The following is a 21405-nucleotide window of genomic DNA, read 5'->3' as shown; positions in this document are numbered from 1 at the left end:
AAAACCTGTAAGTAAAATGCATAGAGGAAATTATAAATGTTAGTCTTAAGTGCTTTTTCAAAAACCAAACCATTTTATAGGTGATTATTACATATATAAATTTTGAAAATGCTGCTTTTTTTTCCTCAGAATCCTGCTTCAGTTCTGCCCTTTGTATTTGTCACATGTGAACAAAGCTAAAAGCACCTGCAAAATTCATCAGTCTGGGAAATTACATTATGTGGGTTCGAAACGTAAGTAAACTCAAAAATGTAAGTAGAGGAAATGGCCAGACCTGCTTTTGGCTCTTCAGCAAAGGGAAGTCTCTCGAGGCTCTGCAAATCTCTGTGGGCTGAGTGTGGTTGTGCTCCCGCAGGCAGGTGGGAATGGCACGCACAGCAAAGCGCTCCCCTTCCCGGACTCCATGCTGAAATTGGGTTGGAAGTGAGAGCCACCATGAGCTCTGGTGCGTGGGCCCTGCTCCGCTTGCGAACCAGAGAGTGGTGATCAAAGCTCAGCAGGTCTTGGGGAGGAAATCCCTGCTGGGTGCTTCCCCGCTGATATACTTTACTCTGATCTCTTCCACTGAGGTAGGCATCCCCCTGGTGTGATGCAGCATTTACTGTGGGATTTGTGTGAGGAACCTCGAGTGCGATTTAAAGTTTGCCACTTTCCTCCCACCTCGACGTACCTGCTTTTGTATACCCCTTGCAAACACCATGTGAAGGAAGAGCCTTTAGACTTGCAGTTGTTTTAACTTCTTAGCAAAGCAAGGGTCTGTTCCCTCTCTCCCCCTCAGCTGCCAGCAGAATAATAAGCCCCACAGAATTAGTAACTCAAAGGTTTTACTCTGAATGCATCACAGCTGTGGAAAATATATACCCCTGCTTTCTGGGCTGATGACTTCCAACTGTATCCAAAACAATCATTCCTTTAATTCCCACTCAAGACTGCTTCAAAGCACCAACCTTAGCAGGAAACATCCCAAAAACTGAAGCCTGAGCTTATATGACATAGAAATGCAAGGTGGCAAGTATCTGAATGATCTCAAGGAGCTGGGTGGGCACAGCATGGAGTAGTACAGCACAGGTTGAGCAGGAAAGGGGACAAGGCCTCCTCCCCACTCTTTCCAGCTTTCTTAAATGGTCTAGGATGTCCCTGCCTGTCAAAGATTTCTCCTCTTGCTGTAGCTAGAAAGGGTTATAAAATGTTAACACTTCGCTGCAAGCTCTTCAGTGCAGTGATGGTGCTATATTTCCCCTGGTGAAGTAATGTTTTGTCAAATAGAGCCACAGTGGATTTATTAGTTACTTTTAACATCACAGCCAATATCAAGTTTCAAGAGCACTGAACAGTGTTGTTTGTACTCACCTACAGCACAGGTCCTTGGTCTGCAAGGCAACCTCCACCTGCTCCAATCTACGCAGCCAGGGCAATTTTGGGTCTTAAGGTCAAAATCTGGAGGCCTAGTGAGTGGTGTGCTGCCACTGGATCCCGTTGATGGAGCCCACTCTTGTTTTTTCCATGCTGTGTTGTGCTGACCTGGGCTGTTGGACTATGAGGGTCTTAAACCCTCTGCTGGCAGAGTCACTGCCGGTAATGGGGACTGGGCACTGTGTCCTGCTGTGCAATGCCAACTGGCTCAGCAGCCCCAGTATTGACCTATTGTTACTTGGATCTTCATGTGGGGAGATGGTCTCCTGCAGCTCCTTTCTTGGTCATTCTCCACCCTAATGTCTCATGGCCAGTTTCAGCTGTATTGGGCAGCGAGGCGCAGCCCCGGGCAGCCGCGAGGGAGGGTGCAGTGCCCCGTGCTGTCAGCATGGCGATAGCCCAGGGGCAGCTACAGCAAAAGGCTGCCCTGGGTTGTGGGGGATGTGGAAAGCTACTGGTAAAGACACAGTTTTAAAATAAAAGTGAGTTTCAGCATTCTGCTGATTGTGGAAGAGGTACTTGTTTTCTTAATGAGATGGTTCCCATGTCAGAAAGTTGCCTCTTAAAACTCACATGTAGTGCAAGGGGAATATTACTGTCACTGCTTCAGTTGCACTTGATTGAAGACACCATCTGCTGCAATACTCGGACAGCTTGGAATTTAAAATGTCATTTAGACCAGAAAGCAACTGAGCTTGGGTACTGAGGCAGTTGTCATCAGCAAAGGTGAACTTCCGTAAGTGAATGAGGTTACTGATAAAAAGGCTGAATCGAAGAAGCGTTTACAGAGAGCCCTGTGGAAGACCGCTGAATTTTCTGCATATGCCTTATTTCCTGTACATGCTTTCTGCAATCTACCTTGGTGAAATAATGTTACAAGAGCTGTCAGTGAACTTCAGCATTTAAAATTCAGCATTTGTGGTTCCTGCTGATTAAAGCAGGATGAGTGTTTCTGTCCTCTCCAGAACCAGGGTTGATGGTATTTTCCAAACCAAGCTACAGAGTCCTAGGCCAGCCCAGCAGAGTAGGAAGACGAGCCCATTTTCTTGCCTTTCTGTGGAGTATTGCTGCACACAAAGCTGTTCAAAACTGTTTTCTCCCTCAGTGTTTCTATTCCAGCTGACAACAAAAGGACAAACCAGCTCTGAGGCCTCTTTCTTCAGCACAGGAGGTGTAGGGAGAGGTACTGCATCCCTGACTGTCCCCTGCTTAGGCTGCAATCCAAAAAATCCAGAGGATAAAGAAAGAAGAGGAAAGAAATAGGTAGAAAATGCATTAAAAAGTAGTAGAGGCTAAAACTAACAGAGTTAATTGCTCTACTCGGGTTTGTGTCTGTAGGGCATGTTAGTAACGAAGCTCTTCAGCAGCACTGGGGCAAACTTGGTTCTTAAGGTCAAACAATCTATCAAGATGAAAATGCTGAAAGAGCCCTTTCCACATATGCTGCTCAGTACGGCTCAAATTGCATTTCAGCTGTGCTCAGTGTTTTTGTTGACTTAAAGTAAATTAAACATTATCTTTTTTTAATTAGATACGTTAGGAGATCTCAGTAAGTGCTACTTCCTACTAATTTAAACACTGGCACTAGTTTAAAGCACTTAAAGCTAAACCCCCCACCTTTAAACAACAAATTAATACAGAATTTGATTTAATAAGGAAGCAACTGGGGGTTAAGTGACCCATTCAGGCAGGGATGGAAAAGAAGCCAGCACAGAGCTAGCAGTGCAGCCACTGGGGTGGCTGTTAGGGAGCAAAGTAGGATTTTTCTTCATAACAGGTATTGCAAGCATGTAATATATTCAAAACCCTCTGTGTCTTTAACAATGATTTTTATAAGTCAGTGTGTTGGGTGTAATTGTCAAGGTGCTGGCAGCTGGGGCCTGCAGGGCAGCGCTGTGAGGGGAGGCCGGGGCTGCCCCGTGCCGGACACAACCGGTTCCAGCCGGTTCCAACCAACCCCCGCACAGGGCACAGCTCAGCCCCTCGGCCAAGGCAGAGGCACCTCTGGGAAAGTGTGTGTAAGAAAGGACAGAAACACGACACAGGCAGAGGAGGAGGGGAAAACAAGGGGGCAGCAGCCATGTGAACACCAAGGTGAGCGCAAGAGAAGGGTGAGGAGGTGCCGCACGTACCGGAGCAGAGATTCCTGGCAGCCTCGTGAGGAGCCCACAGCAGAGCAGGCAGGTATTTCCCCGTGGGAAACGTGGCCTGTGGAGCACCCACCCTGGAGCAGGGGCAAGGCGTGAGGAAGGAGCAGCAGAAAGGAGCCATTATGGACTGACCATTCAGCACTGCTGCATGGGGGAGGTAGAGGAGTCTGGAATGAAGGCATGAAGTTGAGTCTGGGAAGAAGGGTGGGGGAGAAGGTGGTGTTTTACATTTTTTTGCCTTTGCTTCTCACTATGCAAATCTATTGGCAATAAATTAAAAGTCAAGTTTCTTTTGCTCATGATGATAACTGGCAAGCAGTCTCCCCATCTTTATCTCAACTCATGAGCTTTGTATTTTCTCCTCCATCCAGTTGAGGTGGTAGAGTAAGGGGCTGGGTGGGCAGCCCACCACCGTCAGTTATCTACAGACTAGGTCATCAGAGAGAGGAAGCCTTGTGGAGAGGGCAGCTCTGCTAAAAAATATTAGCAGGCTGAAATAAGAATCAGCCTACTGCAAGATACAGAAAAGCGCCGTAGCCTCAACCGACTCTCTCTCAAAGGTGAACTTGGAAACTTTACATTTTTGAGAATAGTTTCTGGTACATTTTATTTCTCTACCTCTCAAAGACCTTTAAACTCTTGTCACGACAGGGCAGACAGCCCATTGCAAACCGTTATGTGAACGTCTTCTAATGAATCTCAATAATGAAACAACAAAAACAATTGTGACGGGGCCTTCTGCTTATGGCTGCATTCCTTTAGTGGCTGTCATGTCATTTGATTACTGTAGCCTTACAAGTTTTATATTATGTATCATACCACATTGTAATAAAGCAATGCATGCATACTCATGCACAAAGAACTTACAAGTAAAAACTACAATCCTTGATTGGGCTTTATTATTCTAACTTATTTAAAGAAATGGCTTCCTAGAATAGTATATGAATAGTACGTTATTTGCCATGCAGAGATTATACTAGGATAATATTAAAGATAAGAACCCTGTATTTCAAATTTATATTTGTATTCTACTGAATGGTGCAAATGTGAGAAATGACTGTCACAGGAATGGCTATCATGCTAAAACAAGTTTGAAAGCTGCTTATGTGCAGCCAAAAGCCCCTGACAATATGACAAAAAGCCCCATATCTTGACAAGATTAAGACTTGTCATATATTCTGTTCTCTACCACTTCCTAATGTTTTCTCACTTGTTTCCCCCCCAATTCAATAAACTACACTACAGCTGTTATAGGATGCTTTTATTTTCAACAAAACCAGTGAAAATACAATTTACACTGAAAGCCAAAGCTGAGGTGAGTCACATTTTTTTGTTGTTGTTATTTGCTAGGTGTTGTAGGTGGGATCCACTCTTGTATCTTCTTGCGAGTAGTAGAGTAAGGTACGTACTGTCCAGGAGTGCCACTCAGATTGAATTTATGGTTCTCCCAGATAAATTTACGAGGAACTGGTGGATGAGTAGTTGGAGGGTCATCCGTCATTGAGTGAAGCCAGCGATGCCTTAAGAGGAAAAAGACATGTTATTAAGAAGCATTACATGATGTGTAACAAGAGCTTTCCTGCTGACTCCCAAGGGTTCTCCTCTGAAGAGACACTAAGTATTTTTGGAGGGGAGGGGAATTTTAATCCAGTATGACTTTGAACGAAACTACAGGATACTGATTTAGAGTAATTACACAAACATATCTGATACATAACAGTTCTGTTTCCAAGCAACTGAAAGCACACCTGAGTTTGAATTTCCTGTTCCTTTGTAGGCTTCGCATTTGGGAAGAGAGCATTTCATTGTTACATGTTTGCATGGCCTTAACCAGCCAGCCTGGTCAAGGCAGGCACTCCAAATGACAAAGCCACAAGGTTTTCTTTTGTTGTCTGCATTTTTTTTTGTTGGGCTCTGGGGGTTTTGTTTTGAATTACCAGAAGACTAGCCTGCACAACAATTTCAGTACCATCTCTGAAGCATTCATGAGGCTAGCACTTGGGATATAGATTAATGATGCAGGTTCACCTAATGTAATCACGCAAATGTTTACTGATTGAATAATAAAATTATTAATACCAATCAGTGATGGGGTAATTACCAACTGATAATAGTGATTATCCTTTACCTATGAACTAAATGTCAATCCTCCCCTGTGCAAACAACATTACTGATCAAGCAAAGTGTTTTCCATCACAATTTACTGAAACACTACAGCAGGGATCAACTGAATTGATTTCATCCCATTTCTGTTTCAGTGCCTAAAGCAACTTTCAAACCTGAATAACATTTTAATTATCTGTCAATTTACATGTACGTCATATCGTAAGCACAGTTACGACAGAAGTGAGGTTCTGACTTTTTTTTGCAAGTTTATGTATTTTTTACTGAGAAAGAATTAAAGAGGCTTCTGCTAATCAGCTTTTGCCAAAGACTTGACCTAAAAATAAGATGTCTTCTATTCCAGTGCTATTAGAAAGCCTAAAAATTGCATCTTCAGCCTTTAGCAACAAATCTAGCACACTGCATTGATACAGCAAAACAAAACCACAATAAAAGTAGTGAGAAATAGACTGACAAGTATATTCTAAATCTGAAGAGCTCTACAGAAGGTTGATTATCTTTTCAGTCAAATAGTTTCTAGACATTTATTTCAGAAAAACTCACAATTTTGGATATAACTTTAGTACAAAATCTCACTTTAAAAAAATGTCAGCCACATATTCATTTTCTGTAAGTAAAAAACAAACAAAACCCCCAGACGAAAGCCACATGTAGGACTAAGGACTGCCAGAAAACTGGCTTGAGTACAAAACCAGATGGAACCATAAGATCCTTTAAAAGTAAGAAGAAAAACCTTGTTTCCGGGTAAAGAATTGCCTCCTATGGGAAAAATTATCCACTTAGGAGTTTGAAAGTTAGACAGATGTTCAGACTAAGTGACCCAATGCAATATGAATGGGAAGAGGTTCCCTCTCTTCCTCCCCCCACTCTCCTTTGTAAATCTGGTATCATTTGAAGCATGCATTTCCCATTACTTATATTAAAAAAAGAAGATTTTGGCAATGATTCTGTCTGGAAGAAGCCAGCCCCATAGCTAATCATGATGTGGTCTGAGGATACAGGATCAGGCCTTCATTAATTTTAAACCAGTTATTATCAGCCTCTGAAATGCCCTGGCCACATTGCACTAAGTTCTGACCTCAGGTGAACTCCCTCTCCCAATTCACACCATCAAAAGAATTCTGTGTACTAGAGTGCTCCACACCACCTGACATATCACATGTCCTCTGACAGCTAGCATCAAAGTTGCCAGAAATACTGTAAAACAGCTAATTTGACAGAGGTGGTATCATATGCTCCTCATATTCAACAAGACAGCTCTCCATTGCTAACAGAGGAACACACAGTTTGTCGCATGCGAGAAAGGGGGACAGAAGAGTCCATGTATCCATATACATTCTGTCAATACTGACTGAAGTACTACATTTCCAAACACTTTGCAGTACTACTCCAGAGGAGCATCAGCTTTTCAAAACCACTTACCGTAACACACAGAGGCAACTTAAACTCACACACCTTCATCTAGTGACACTTCTAGTAATAGTGGATAGGGAACTTGCAAACAAAACCCTATTTATGCATGCCTTACTGTGCCTCACCATCCTCACGCTCTCCTGAGTGTCATGCACACCAACAGGACAAACAGAAATTGTCTTCCTGGACAGAAATGCAAGTAACAAAGGCCCTGAAAAGACAGGCTGGAGCAGGTGGAGCACAAGAACTGTGTTAAAGCTCAGTTAAAATCAACTAGATTTCAAGCTTGCATGATGTCTGGCACCTTTGTCATTACAAGCATACTTACATTGTACACTTGCTCCATGAAACATCAGAAAAATTATCACAATATTCATTTATTTACTCATTTAACAGAATAGTTTTATTCTGTCATTTAAGCTATTGTTTTGCAGCTTTTCTAAGACTAAATCCATGAAGTTTTTAAAAATATGGTATTTGGAGTAATTAATATATTTGCTTTCAGGATTTTCTTCAGTTCTGTAACATCAATATAAAATCGGGCTCAAATATAAACAAATCAGCAGAACCAATCCTTAAATTCTACTTTCCCTCTGGAAAGTAGAAATAAAATTGCTCACCTGTGAGACATGTCAGTACAGTCACAGGTACTGAAATACCTGAAGTCATTTCAAAAGTTTGTTTAGAAGTCCATCCACTATTAAGTGTGCTTATATTTAAGAGCTTTAGGGCTTAAGCTTGGTCACAACAGATTCCCCTTAGAAGCACAACGTGTGACTTGCAAAAGCATTTCAGTTTGCAAAGTCTGTTCTCTCAAGCAAAAGCTCCCGCTCTCCACATAAGCAAAAATATGTAAAATCTTAAAACTTTATTTTGGGAAGACTTTCCCCTTGACAACCTCCCTCAAAGAGTCCTTTGAAGCCCTGATGTCTCAGACTCCCAGATGCTCAAGAAAAGCTTTTCATGCACTAGATTGAACAGCATGAATAAAGAGATTTGACGTCTTGCAGATGGCCAGATTTCTATGCAGACTCTGCCTATAAATCCATGCATGGAAAAACAGGATTCAAAAGCAATTAATGACTTAAAACCTACAAAGAAGCAGACAACTTACAGAGAACAAAGAAAATCAGGAGGATAGCAGAAGCTCTGAAAAGGCTGAAGCAGCTTCCCGAATCACAGAGCAGAGTCACTACCAAGCAGACTGAGGCTAGCAAAGCCTCTGGACTTTTCCTTAGGTAAAGAGATGAAAGGCACCTCAAAGTATCTTCAAGTGCTCTGAAGACTATGTAGAATTTTCTCCCAAGTTTAGACAAATATTTAAAAGCAAGGAGATTTCAAACTGAAGCTACAAGGGACCAGAGCCAATTATATGATGTACAAGCTGTCAAACAAGAACCAATGCTACACAAACTCTGTAGCTACTACCATATGTGCATCTGCAAGGTTCAGGCATCGTCTATATAAGTTCAGGATGTTTGCCAACTTCTTAGCATCCACTTTTTTCAACAAGTTAACTATGTTATAATAAGACAAAAGAGAAGTGAAGATGTGTGTTTTGGTCAAAGGGCAGAGAAGAATGGGAAGAGAAGGAAAAAGGGACAAGAAACATGTTTTTAATGTTTTTATTTGTTTACACATGAAAGATAACTGATTTCTCATGCAAGCTACTATAAGATACCATTCTATAGTAATGAGACAGCATCCCATTTACCTGAAAACATCACACTAGTATTTAATCTAGTTACAAAACCCACAAATTTATTGTGAAGCTATTGAAAGGATGGAAATTTTACCCTCCCTTCCTTTTCTGTTCAACCTTTTTGTTTTCCTTGGAGGCAGACTTGAAAAGCAGCAGTTTTACAGAGGAACGGCACATATCTTTACATTTCTTAGTATGCTGGCACTTTAAGTCTGAGATGCTACATTCCACCCTCCTTCAGCTGTCAAATCAACTAACAAAGAGGATGCAGATTATTAAACTGAATTTAAATTTGAAATACTTCATTGTATGAAGTTAACACTCCTGAAGCTTCTTCCAAAGATGTCAGATTTGCACCATAAGGGAATAAACATCAAAATACAGGACAGACATTACACATATATAGGACAGCGCTGGCAAAATTAAGTGTCCCTGCAAAAGGGGAAAACTATTCTCAAATTCCAGTTTTCTTTCTTCAGACTCAGAGGTCTGACTGTTCTTGCTGCTCTTCCCTAGGCTTCTTCCACTGGTCTAAGAGCATGGTACCCAGAGTCCAACACTATACCCTATATAAGTCTTCCTGGTAATAAGCAGAAAGGAAGAGTCACTTTGCATGACTGCAGGCAGCAATTCTTTCTACTTCTCAGGATGGCACACTTCTTTCTCAGCACTATGATAATGTGGACTTATGCAACCTGCTGTTCCCGTAACACCAGTCATCCTGCAGTACTGCTCTCCTCTTGTACACCACAGAGGCTTCAGCCAGAAGAGCTGGGTCCTACCCTCAGTCTCTGCACTCAGCCACATGATTTCACTCCTCTTCCTCTTGTGAACATGAAGTGAGACACGGGAACTTGCCATGTTGCCAAACTTAGGAGTGCAGATAACCTCCATCTGGTAATAACTGAGCTCTTCAATTCATCTATCTGTATTTTACACCCCTAATACTTCACTTCTCTGTGCAGCCTTTGGCTAAGGGGAAAAAACAGCTAGCACTTTTAAGCACACTTCCTTACTAACAAACCTGCTCAGAACATTTCACCTGGGCATCAGCTTGCCTGTGATCCAAGCCTGCTTCTATCAGGGCAGGTGGGAAGGTGGATGGAGAGAACTATAACCCTTATATAGCCCTTGCCCTAGGAAGAGAGCAAACCACATTACTATCAAGAAGTACAAATACACATTCAAGATAGCCAGTTTTTACTATGAAAACTCCTTGCCTGTGAAAATATTTTTGGTACCCTAACTAGTACTCACAAGCTGCTCAAGGATTCCCAGGGAGTAACACATTCCTCAATCTTAACACTAACATTTTCTTCCCTGAAACCTTTCAAAATCTTTTCTGCAGAGCCAAAAATACAGCATATTGAACCTGAAAGTCATTTATCCGTATCATCTTCCTACTTGTTTTTTGATTCTTTTTGAGCAAAGACAAAAAAGCTTTTTTGGTAATGAGTGCATCTGTGCTTAAGTTGTGTCTCTGTGTGAATGTGAGCACATGCATGAAGCAGCATATGCCAGTTGTATAAAACAGTATCACCTGGGGCTCCTGGCAGTGATTTGCTAACTGTAGTATTTTTAGGTTGGGAGATAACTGAATGAAGAACAAAAGGTGACACTTTAAAGTAACAGTAAAATGGAAATGAGCTCAACACACAGCCCAATGAGTAGAGCAGTTCTGTAATGAAGACATCTATGAAAGCACTAAATAGGGTGCATACAGGCAGGCACTGATATAAACAGATTTAACTTTTATTGTTTGTATGTTCACACAGCATACCAGATCAGTGTGTTCAAAAATGGAAGTACTGAGTTCCTGCAAACAACATGCTCTGAACTGAAGACAAAACAAGTATTTTGGCTTTTCTGTCTAACAGTATAAGAGATATCTTCATGTAGGAAAAAAAATGTGCCCAGTATCTTGTATAGCATTACCAGATGATTAATACTAATTATTCCCAATGCAAGTATTGAGGGAATTTAAAAAAAAACCAAACAAAACTATTAACAGGTCTCCAACAAAGTAGATACCAACATCTTGATTGTGAAGGTAAGAAAATAAAATCCAGATTAACAAAGAGGTTAAATAATACAACTAAATCAGAAAAAATCACAAGCCTACATATTCTGGTATGGCAACATTTTAAAAAAGCAAGTCACAACTCCTGTATAGCAGACATATGTCAAAACAACTCTTTTGATTTCCTTCAGACTGTGATTTTAGTACATCCGTTGTCAAATTACATCAATTATTTCAGAATACTGAAAATATTCAGTAGTTCATAAAAACAGTACTACAATATGTTATTGCATATGAGTCGTTTTTTCTTGCTGCTTTTTTCCTTTTCTCCAGTATCTGACAGAAGGTAAAGGACAACTAAACAAATTCTAATTTTATTTTTTCCAGACAGTTGTTTTCAGAACTTTTCAATATACCAAAATGTTTTTTTCCAATTCATCATGCATTATGAAGTCCACCTGATTGTATTTCAAGCATTCATATTCTGCAAACCTGAAGGCACGTGACAGACTACAAAATTATACCTTAAGATGCACAGTGTATTCAACAACCAGAAACATGGAGAAAAACAACCTGAAAAAATTTTTTCCTGCACATCTGCTAATGTTCTCTATACTTCCCAAGAAAACAGTGTAATTAGCAGGATAATCAGTAGTGTAATTCTACATACAGTAGGATTTTTATAAGAGTACTAGAAAATCATTACAAACTAGTCAGCATTACTATTTAAAAAAGGAAAATCTGAAATCTCTAGGTTAGCACTGGTCTTAAACCTCAATTTTGTTAAAGTGTCATCTTTAGGCATGACAGTTGCAAAGTATTTTCTGAGAGTAACACCAGCATAAACAATGTAGTAGAACCTGCTTCCACCTGCAGAGGGTACAACACCACACCCACAAAATGCTCTACTGAGCTGAAGTAATGGAAACCCAGAGTCAAAAATCATTGTTTAGAAGAAGCATTCAGATCACAACCCAGCTGTCACAATGGCACTTTAAACACTTCCCAGCTGGCCCAGGGATGCCAAACTTGTCTCACCTTCCCATCTGTTGAAAACAAGGCTAGTGATTTAAGAAATAAACATTTTTCACAACTGACAGAATGGATACTATTATACTATGGACCAAATTAGTCTATTTGTTAATGGAAGTAATTTCACACAGTCTGATTTATTTCCAGCAAATTCTGGGTCCAAAAACCCCACTCATTTCCTGCATTTGACAGCAACTTGTTAATATTAACAGTCTCAATTCAAAAGTCTATGCCATGTTAAAAATTTAAGATAGTATACCATCAGATGAAAAAAAAAAAAAAAAAAAATCAATCTTAAAAGAGAGCATTTATTCCCAGTCAAAATAGAAGTATTTTTAAAGATGTATTTAAACACTGTAGAATTACAGGTTGTCCTGGTTTTGGCTGGGATTGAGTTAATTTTCTTCCTAATAGCTGGTTCAGTGCTGTGGTTTGGATTTAGTGTGAGAATAATGTTGACAACATGCTAATGTGTTAATTGTTGCCAAGTGGCCCTTATCCTAAGTTAAGGATTTTTCAGTTTCCCATGCTCTGCCAGTGAGCAGGTGCGCAAGAAGCTGGGAGGGAGCCTGGCCAGGAGAGCTGACCCGAACCAGCCAGAGGGATATTCCATACCTTAGAACATCGTGCTCAGTGTGTAAACTGGGGGGGTTGGCCAGGAGGAGCGGATTGCTGCTTGGGCATCGGTCAGCAGGTGGTGAGCAACTGCGCTGTCCATCGCTTGTCTTTTCTTGGGTTTTATTTCCCTCTCTTTTTGTTATAGTCCTTTTCAAGGCAACTATTAATATAACTTGTTATTATTATATTTTATTTTAGTTATTAAACTGTTCTTATCTCAACATGCAAATTTAACTTTTCGATTTTGTTCCCTATCCCACTGGGAGGGGTGAGGAGTGAGCGAGCGGCTGAGTGGTGCTTAGCTGCTGGCTGGGATTAAACCACAACACAGGTCAGGTCATTGATACAGATGTGACACAAAACTAGGATTCCTACATAAAAATAAACACCTAAGGTTGCCATGAGACATACAAATTTATTAGCAATAAAACAAAACACAAAACTGAACAGTACTGCACAACTAATTTTCCTGACAAAAATACCTTAGAACACAGGACTGTTTACCCTTTTGTGCCCCACTGCACTGACCAGTCTTGAAAATAATGTTTACTGTTTCTTTTAGGGCAATTTTTTCCACATTGATAAGAAAACAAGTTTTTCTACCTCACTAATTTACGTGATCTAAACAAGCTACTTAATCCTCAAAACATCACTTTGATACTCAGGAAGAAACCCTTTACTGAAATTTGTAAGGACACAATAAACAACACATAAGCACAAGAAAAGAAAAAAAAAAAAACAAAAACAAACAAACAAAAACCATACCAGCAAAAATTGTGCCTCAAAATAAGGAAAATCTTGAAAACCATGACAGTGTAACAGTGAAAGGAGAAAAAAATAGAACCAAACAACAGTTATTATGAAGATAATAAGGAACAGCCCTGCACTGGCATGAACATGCTAGTTTTGGAGATTCCTAACATCACTTCTACAAAACAATGCTATTAAGCTCTTACTGGAGAAGACAGAAAAAAGCATTAATAGCATTAAACATAATTTTAAGGCTGGGAGAGTTTGACAAAATTGACTGCCTAGACAGCCTACCCACACATTTCTCAAATGTTCTAATGAGAGCCACAATTGATGAGTTTAGATAATCAATCTCAGCCTTGGCACAAAACATTTACCACAGGAATAATAAAATCCAGCACTCACCAATGTTCAGTCTACCCAAGCACCTCTTACTTCATATCACCTTTCATTGCTTTGTGGCTAAAGTGCTATTCCTATTCCTCAAGAATCGGGTAGAGATTGTTTTTGCTAGCATACACCACTACTTTATTTGGTGTGTGTTTAGGAAGACAAAAAAAAAGTATAAACAGTTGTGTGGCCAGAGACCTTCTGGAACTCAAGGTTGTACAGAATGATTACTAAAATGTATTAACAGAAAATAAAATCTTAAGAAAAATTATAGTGAAGCAGCAGTCAACATACAGAGCATCCTGCCCCTTGCTGTTCATCATCTTGTAGAGTATCAATGTATATAAATTGAAACAATTATGCTGTTAACAGCTGTGGATTAAGGAACATTGTTCCATCATTGCCTTAGGTTCTTTAGGTTCTTATCCAGAATGGATAATAAAAATACATTTTCTACCTCTGGCTGCTCAATGCTAATGGTTTGGCAAAGCCTACAATAAGATGGAATCACAACTAATAAGGAAAATTGGAAGACTGGCTCAACCTGGTCAATATGGCTGGCAAAATGCTTTTCTCACTCCAAGAAGCAATGAGTGCTACTGTCAGGACAGTGAACAATATAATATTATGAATGCAGTTCAAAATTAAAAGTAACCAGTCTGAAATCTTCTGGTCATATGTAAGATAGCTGCGTCCAAGAAAACTTTATTACCATAAAACTGTTACTTTTTTAATCCCGTGCTTTGTAATACAAGAAAATATACAGGCAATTACACTACTGGTATCTGTCCACATTATTAAGCTAAATAGTTTACCATTCAGGGGGCACCATACTTCCATCAACTTCCCAAAACGTATTTTTGCCATTCATTTCAGTAGTGTAGATAACCCATCTGTGTCGACCTTAAACAAACAGAAATACTGTATTAGCTCAAAGAAAAAAAATATTATTTTCATTTAAAGGAGAGAATTCATGAAAACATACGGAAAAGTGTTTTGACTAAAAGTATCTACCATTATGGGAACTGATTTAAAAGTCAGTACAGCTTTCATTTTTTCTAAGTCTTCTGTATTTCCACTGTTACTATATTCTTATATGGCTGAATCTAACATTCACGAAGAAGCAAATATTAGCTACTGTATAAGTGAGGAGATAGAAACTTACAAAATTTTCAGGCAGAGAAACAGGTTTGGGGATTTTTTTCCCCATGAGGAGGAGTCTTTTCCAAAAGGACACTGCCATTAGTAACCTAAGATTAAACCAAGTTTCAGCCATTTAAAACTACCAAGCAATGTTTACCAGTAACTGCTTTCCCCAGGTACCCTACAAGATAACCTACAGTAGGCAGACCTTGGCCTAACCAGCACATCAATTGCTTACACATCATCCTCATTGCTTTAGGTGCTACCTTTCTACGTATTCTACAAATGTTATTTAAAATCCCTTTACTTAATAAGAAGTTTAAGCTAACGTGTTTCCTTGCCCTGAAGTGATCATGTAAGTAAGTACAGGTGTGAGGCAGTTTTAAAGGCAGCTGTCTTTCTTCCCCCACCTGTTAAGCCATCAGCTTTTAGGTCAAGAACCAAATTCAGCTCTCAGTCACATCACCACATAGGCATACCTACATGGAGAGCATCTGACTAGCTTATATTTATCCCATATTTATTATTTCAGATTGACTATGTTTGCAGATGAAGTGAAGGAAGCAGTAGAGAGACAGATGTCAAAGCATTCCTATGAGCCCCCTCTCTAAGACTCACACAAGTCAAGTGCAAGGAAGTTGGGCAGGTAACAAGTTCTATTTCACTAGCAGAAACTACACAAGCTATACAAAGTTGGACAGTCAGTCAAGAGGTACACACATACCAAAGAAGTTTCTTTTGTCTTCATAGTATTTGTTTCCATATTTGTCAGTTCCTATCAGTGTACCAGTCTTCAAATCATTGACTCTGCGAATTCCCAAAACAAGAGTTTCAATTGATATCATCTTAGAATTAAGTTGTGATAAAGGTTTCTTAGGGATTAGTAAAAATCTGTCATAAAAACTCTTAAACACATATATGTAAAGCTAGTAAAAAAAAACTATTCAAATTTAAGGATTGCAATACATAATCACTAATCCCTGCAACTAATGTCAGCGTGCCTTTACTGTGCGCCCCACTGACAGGGTAATAAGTCATACAGGAAGGCTTTTGGGGGCTATTATTTATTTAAAAGCTCATTATAGTGGAAGATAAAGCAAGTGTGCAATACAGCACAATTTAACACCCACAAAACCTTAAATACTGTGGGAGTCCCAGAGACAAATATTAATTCACGTAGTTGAAGACGTTACCATCCTTCTCAACTATCTGTTACTACCATTACAGCTTGAATGACCATGGAAAGCGGTCAGCACTGAAGCAGTTTAAGAGATCTCACACGTCTGTGTGGGCAATAACCTCTGGGAGAGGAACAGTAATATTTTAAGCCATTGTAGCTGCTTGCCAAGGAAACGCATGCTAAACCCTAAATGATAATTTTTACTTTATAGCTTTTGTATAACTATGGATGATGTGAGCATTTACGCTGCCACTCCGGGAGGCTGAACCTGACCCAGATAAGGTATATACCCATTTCAACTCTTTCTACATATTTTATACATAACATTAGTGTATGTATCAATAATTAAACTGAACCTATGATTTCCATTCTACTGATAAAATCTTAAAATTACTGAAGTGCTCTTTTTCCCCTGGATCTGTCTCTTGGCTTTCCTTTCTACTGACATTTACCTCAGGCAGAATTACATAAGGAAAAGTTTACTCTCAAAGGTTTTAGCTGTTTGTAGTATCATATACCCTCTCAATTCAGTCCCAGGTGACAGAACGGATGTACACATGCATGCTTCTTTAGTTGGTAACCATATAACCCACAGATAAAGTTTTTTTGTTGTCTTTTGTCCCAGGGTACATGTAAAGCAATACTCACTCCACCACGTACACGTTTTAAACCTCTGTTCCAGGCAGAAAGATTCTCTGACACAGCTCTGCTCTGTCAAAGAAACACTCGAAAGATCTCTGGCACAGCTATCTAAGACCAAGCTCCCAGCTGCAGAAAAAGAAATGCCATTTCACTGCTGCTCTCTCTTCCTTCTTCCCCTCCCTTTCTTGTAAGAGTTCTTACGCCCTTGTCCTGATTCATGCCCATACTGATATCAAACACTAAGAGGTATTTAGGGCTTCCAGAGAACATTTCACAGACAATTTCACTGAGTCTTGAGTAAGGAGAACGTTTTCAGGCACACAGGATCTTAATAATTTCACTTCTATGGCATAAAAACCTATTCCAGCCACCTTAGTGAGACAGATACAGAGAAAAGCAGGAAAATTCAGAATAAAACCCTTGCAGAGAATCTCCTGACTTGGGTAAATATTTTTTATCAAGTTACCAGTAATTACTTCTTAAAGACATCAATTGTTGCAAGAAAGATACACCTTGATTACTCTTCCTTTAAGTGCCAAGTCTACTCCTTGAGCTGGGACAGAAGATTCAAATGCCTGAAAGCAGCAGCCGTGTTTGTGATTGGTACAGTTACGAGGATCAGGTGTGATTCTCCACCTAGTACATCTCTCTTCTAACTTCAGTCTTCTGAAAGAAAAAAAAGAGAGCACTGCCTCCAGTCTTGCCCGCTTCCTTCTTCTGTGTGGTAGAAAGGTGTCAACACAGCCTGTGATCTTTGACTTACAAAAGTCCCCTGATAAGACATTCATTAAGATGTGCTTAGGAAGAGGCAATCTGGTGAAACCCAATACTCAAACTCTTCTACACTTTTATTTCCCCAGCTCCACTTCTTCTTGAGAACTGCCAGTGTAATAGCTACAGGCTGAGAAGGGAAACAAAGTGGAGAAAACAACTTGGGGGAATGACAGAAAATAGTAATAATAGTAAAATGCTAGCCAGGGGAATCACATATTGTCTTAACTTTTACTGCCTAACAGCTTGAAATCTCCCTCTAAAAAATCGTGCAAGAGGTCTATCTGAGCTGCTTTCTACCGTGGAGACAGAAAAGCCAGAAGCTGCCTGTCACCACAGCTACTACTAATATACCATTGAGGCCTCCCAAAAGTCAAGCTGACTTCAGAAAAGCACACAATATTGTGCCACAAAACAAATGAGAAAATAATTGAAAATCTCTAATTGTAGAGGGACCAATACATTGACTGACAGGAGGAAGACAACATGCTCAGCTGAGAGAAGAAATACAGAGCTGTTTGAAGGTTAGTAGTGAAGTTCCACAAAGCATGATGATGACAGTAGCCTTATTTAACACTTTACAGAGCTCCTGACCATAACAAAAACAAAACAGAAAACCCATCCCCAAAAAGCAAAGGAGTCTGATAGATTATATTACCACATAGAGGAAGGTCATGTTATTGGACAGGAAGTTCTATACTACCCTCAGGGTAGCACCAGAGTGAAATTCAATGGTATGAAGGTCATAGCACAAGGTGATGCACCTGGAGACTAATAAGATCTAAAGCACTGTGTGTGTAATCACAAGGACAACATCTGCATGTCACAAAGCAATAATGAGCTGCCAATTAAGTGACGTGGGGAGAAAAAACAAGACAAGCTGATCCTAGGAAGAACCAGGTGAACTGAGCTGTTTTCAGTAAACAGATCCATTTAAACTACAAGAAATAACAGAAAAAGGGCTATTACGGTGACCGGGGTGGGAGGGAAAGTCTTCAAGAAGGATCAGAAAGTTTGGCTTGTTTATTCTGGCCTAAGAGAGCCCTTCATATATAGCAGAGAACTTTATCTTTGAGAATCCTCCCTATCACATACTCATAACTTCCCACTACTGATTAAAAAAAGGATTTCTGGCTATATGGTCAAGCCTATAACATTTACTGTACCCTGAAGAAATGTTCTACTACTTTTCCAAGACCAGCTACAAAGATAACACAGGTTACTGACACTGCCGAATTTGGATCATGTATCATTCAGACTTCCACGTTACCTCATCAAGGATCTGAATGACAAAAAGTACCTTAGTAAATCTGCAGCTCTTCCTATTTGGGAGAAGCTTCAAGCACAAAGTATCACAATTCAAAATTCTCTTCACTAGGTAGAGGTGGGAGTGAGGGGAAAAAAAAATAGGGGAAAGTTTAATGTGGGACAAGTGCAAGGTTCTGTGCTGGGGGAACAAAGTATACAGATACGACTGTAAACAAAGGCTGAAACTAATTCTGGAGAAAATATCACTGGGGCTAAAGGCACTCAAAGCTGAGCACAGGCCAACGGTGACAACCCGCTGCCAAAGAGCCAGATGTACAGTTGGAAGTGTTCAGGAACAACAGCCGGTAAGGTGAATGAATTAGTTCTCTGGCATACACCGCAGGGTTTCAGCAGAAGCACGGCTTTGAGATTTGCACACCGGAGAGTTCCAAAAAAGCCGCGACCAGCCTGAGGAGAGCCGGCAGGCCAGCGGGATGGCGGCCCGCGGGAGGCGGCTGCAGCAGCGCAGGGCGGCCGCAGCCACGGACTGAAGCTGGGCACCGGGAAAACCCGCCTGAGAAATAACGCCAGCTCAGCACCGAGGAACACACTAAAATGGCAGAAGAAGAACCACCGGAGCCTGCCTGAGGGACGCTCCGAGCCCGGGCCCCGCCGGGGGAGCGCACGGAGCGGCCTCCTCCCGAGCCGCTGCCGTGAGCGGCGGCCGCTCCGTGCCGTCCCCCCGCCAAGGTGACCCCGCGGGGCGACCAGGCGGGAGCGGGGAGCCGCCCCCCCCCCCGCCCCGCCGCCTGCCCCGGGCGCCCCGTTACCTCAGCAGCTGCCACATGGCGCCGCGGACGCCGCCGTGGCCGCTGAGGTGCTTCAACGCCCGCTTCAGCACCTGCACGTACTCCGCCATCTTGAGGCGGCGCCGCCGTTCCGGCCCGGGGCCGCCCCGCCTCCCGCCCCTCGCCGGGGCAGCACCGCCTCGTCCGCCCGAGGGAGGGAGGGAGGGGAGAGCGGGCTGGAAGCTGACGGCGGTGGCGGTCTCTGACCGTCCGCCATTTGCTCGGTGGTTGCCCGGGCCGCGGAGAGTTGGGCCGGTTGGACGCGGCCTCTGGTGCCCCCCAGGCTGGCGTCCGGCTTGCCGCAGGCCCGCCGTGGCGTCTCCCTGAGAGCGGGCAAGGAGGGAGATTGACAGCCCGGTGCTGCCTCGCCCAGCTGCCGAGTGCGTTACTCCTGATCCTGCCTCACCCCTCTTGCTCTGTGATCCCCTCCGATGAGGCATACGGCTCCATCGTCCTTGTTAACGCTCAGGGAAGCAGTCGCAGGCTGCAGTTAGACGCCGCTGACCACCGCTCCACCAGGCTGCAGGTGCAGAACTCTTTCAAAACGCATCTTCGCAAATGTGCACGGCCCTGGCTGCTGGCCATTGCAACAAGCTTCTGCGGGAGCAGGATCTCCGTATCCCGCTTGGAGAGGGCCCTGGTGTCCCAGGGACTGCCTCACCAGCCAAGGGGATGATCGTTTCCCAGGACTGGCAAACCACGCTTCTCCCAGTGCAGCTAGCATGTGCTTTGCTTTGTGATAACAGAGCAACTATCCAGAAACCTATCCAGCAGTGAGATCCTTCTTCTGGCATTTGTTAAGGTTGCTGAAGGGTGTTTCCTGCTGAAGACACAAAGTATTTGCATAGTTTAGATCCATAAAAAGAGCATTTGCCTACTGTTCATGTAAAGATCATTAAAAGACAACTTCAGGATAGGGGAAAAAAACCTCTTTTAAATACAAATGTCTACTGTTTATCCCTTATTTCACACAGGTTACAAGATTGGTGATGAGAAAAGTTACCAAGACTGGCCTGGGGAGTCCAGGATTTCCTAGATCAAAAATTAGGAGATGGGGGAGGTGACATCTCATCCTGTGCAGACTGAGTGATGGTCAGAGAAGAGCTTAACGCTCTTGTCTCTCCCTGGCTTTTCCCAACTCTGGCAGGCCATTAAGAAATGTGTATCTCTGTCTCATCCACCTCTCCACCCCACCATCTCTGTCTTGTCCCACTGCCTTCTCCTGGTTTTGCACCAGCAGGAAAAAATACTTTTGATCACCCTGCTGTGGGCACTGGGAGTACATTACTGCTGTCACTGCAAGGCTGGTCTGGCAGGGTGCAGAAACTGCTTCACTGACCTTCACAAGGCTAGAGTTACTTAAACCAGCCAAAAATAGATCCATGGTACCTTGTCAGAGCAGGCAGGACTTGGAAGAGCACCCAGTAAACACATCTTCAGTGCTGCAACCAGCACTGGTCGATCAGCAGGACGTGACTGTCAGTCAGCATGGAGAGGCCAAGTGGATTCGGCAAGGGACAAAGCGGGAGTCAAAGTGAAAAGTGAAGTAGATGATGTTAAACCTGAAAGGAAAATGAGACTGGGAAAAAGGTCTGTCAGCCAAGTTCACAGTGTGGAAATATAATACCCATTTCAATGTGAAGTTTCCCATTCAATTTTTTTTTAATTTGAACACAAGTGATGTTGTGTTCAAACACAAAACACAAGCCCAGATGATCCAGTGTTCCATCCTCTAACCACAGCATCTGTTTCATGGTAAGTCTCAGGATTCAATACACTTGTGACAGGTTATTTGCATTTTCACAATCAAAACTAGGAAATGTATTAAATGTATTAAAATATGCTCAGATAATTGTATGTTAGCATGCAGAAACACAGCATCGTTTACAGTCAGAATTCACTTGTTTTGTTGCATGTAACTTCATACACAGAAACCATTGTTTTGATATAAACTACTGATG

General features: G+C 41.7%; 1 protein-coding gene across 1 annotated transcript; it reads right to left on the bottom strand.

The window, feature by feature from the left end:
• Positions 1-4809: 4809 nt before the first annotated feature.
• Positions 4810-19578, bottom strand: NDUFA12 (NADH:ubiquinone oxidoreductase subunit A12). Its single transcript, XM_042792847.1, has 4 exons — positions 19427-19578; positions 15480-15562; positions 14428-14515; positions 4810-5083 (listed from the first exon to the last, which is right to left on the bottom strand). The coding sequence occupies exons 1-4, from the start codon at positions 19513-19515 to the stop codon at positions 4903-4905; spliced, it is 441 nt and encodes a 146-aa protein (XP_042648781.1). The 5' UTR covers positions 19516-19578; the 3' UTR covers positions 4810-4902.
• Positions 19579-21405: the final 1827 nt, after the last annotated feature.

Source organism: Tyto alba, unplaced genomic scaffold (genome assembly GCF_018691265.1).
Source record: "Tyto alba isolate M040663 unplaced genomic scaffold, T.alba_DEE_v4.0 Super-Scaffold_2, whole genome shotgun sequence".
In the NCBI taxonomy this organism is placed as follows: domain Eukaryota; kingdom Metazoa; phylum Chordata; class Aves; order Strigiformes; family Tytonidae; genus Tyto; species Tyto alba.
Note: the sequence above shows the minus strand (reverse complement) of the source record. Positions and strands in the feature narration are given on the sequence as shown.

Bases quoted from the DNA above. Each gene is read 5' to 3' on its own strand.
- NDUFA12 (XM_042792847.1), bottom strand. From the start codon at position 19,515: ATGGCGGAGTACGTGCAGGTGCTGAAGCGGGCGTTGAAGCACCTCAGC. The intron at 14,516-15,479 runs GTATGTGTGTAC...TGTTTGTTTAAG, and splicing joins AGACAAAAGAAACTTCTTTG to GTCGACACAGATGGGTTATC. The intron at 5,084-14,427 runs GTAAACTATTTA...TTTCCTCTTAAG, and splicing joins AGTATGGTGCCCCCTGAATG to GCATCGCTGGCTTCACTCAA.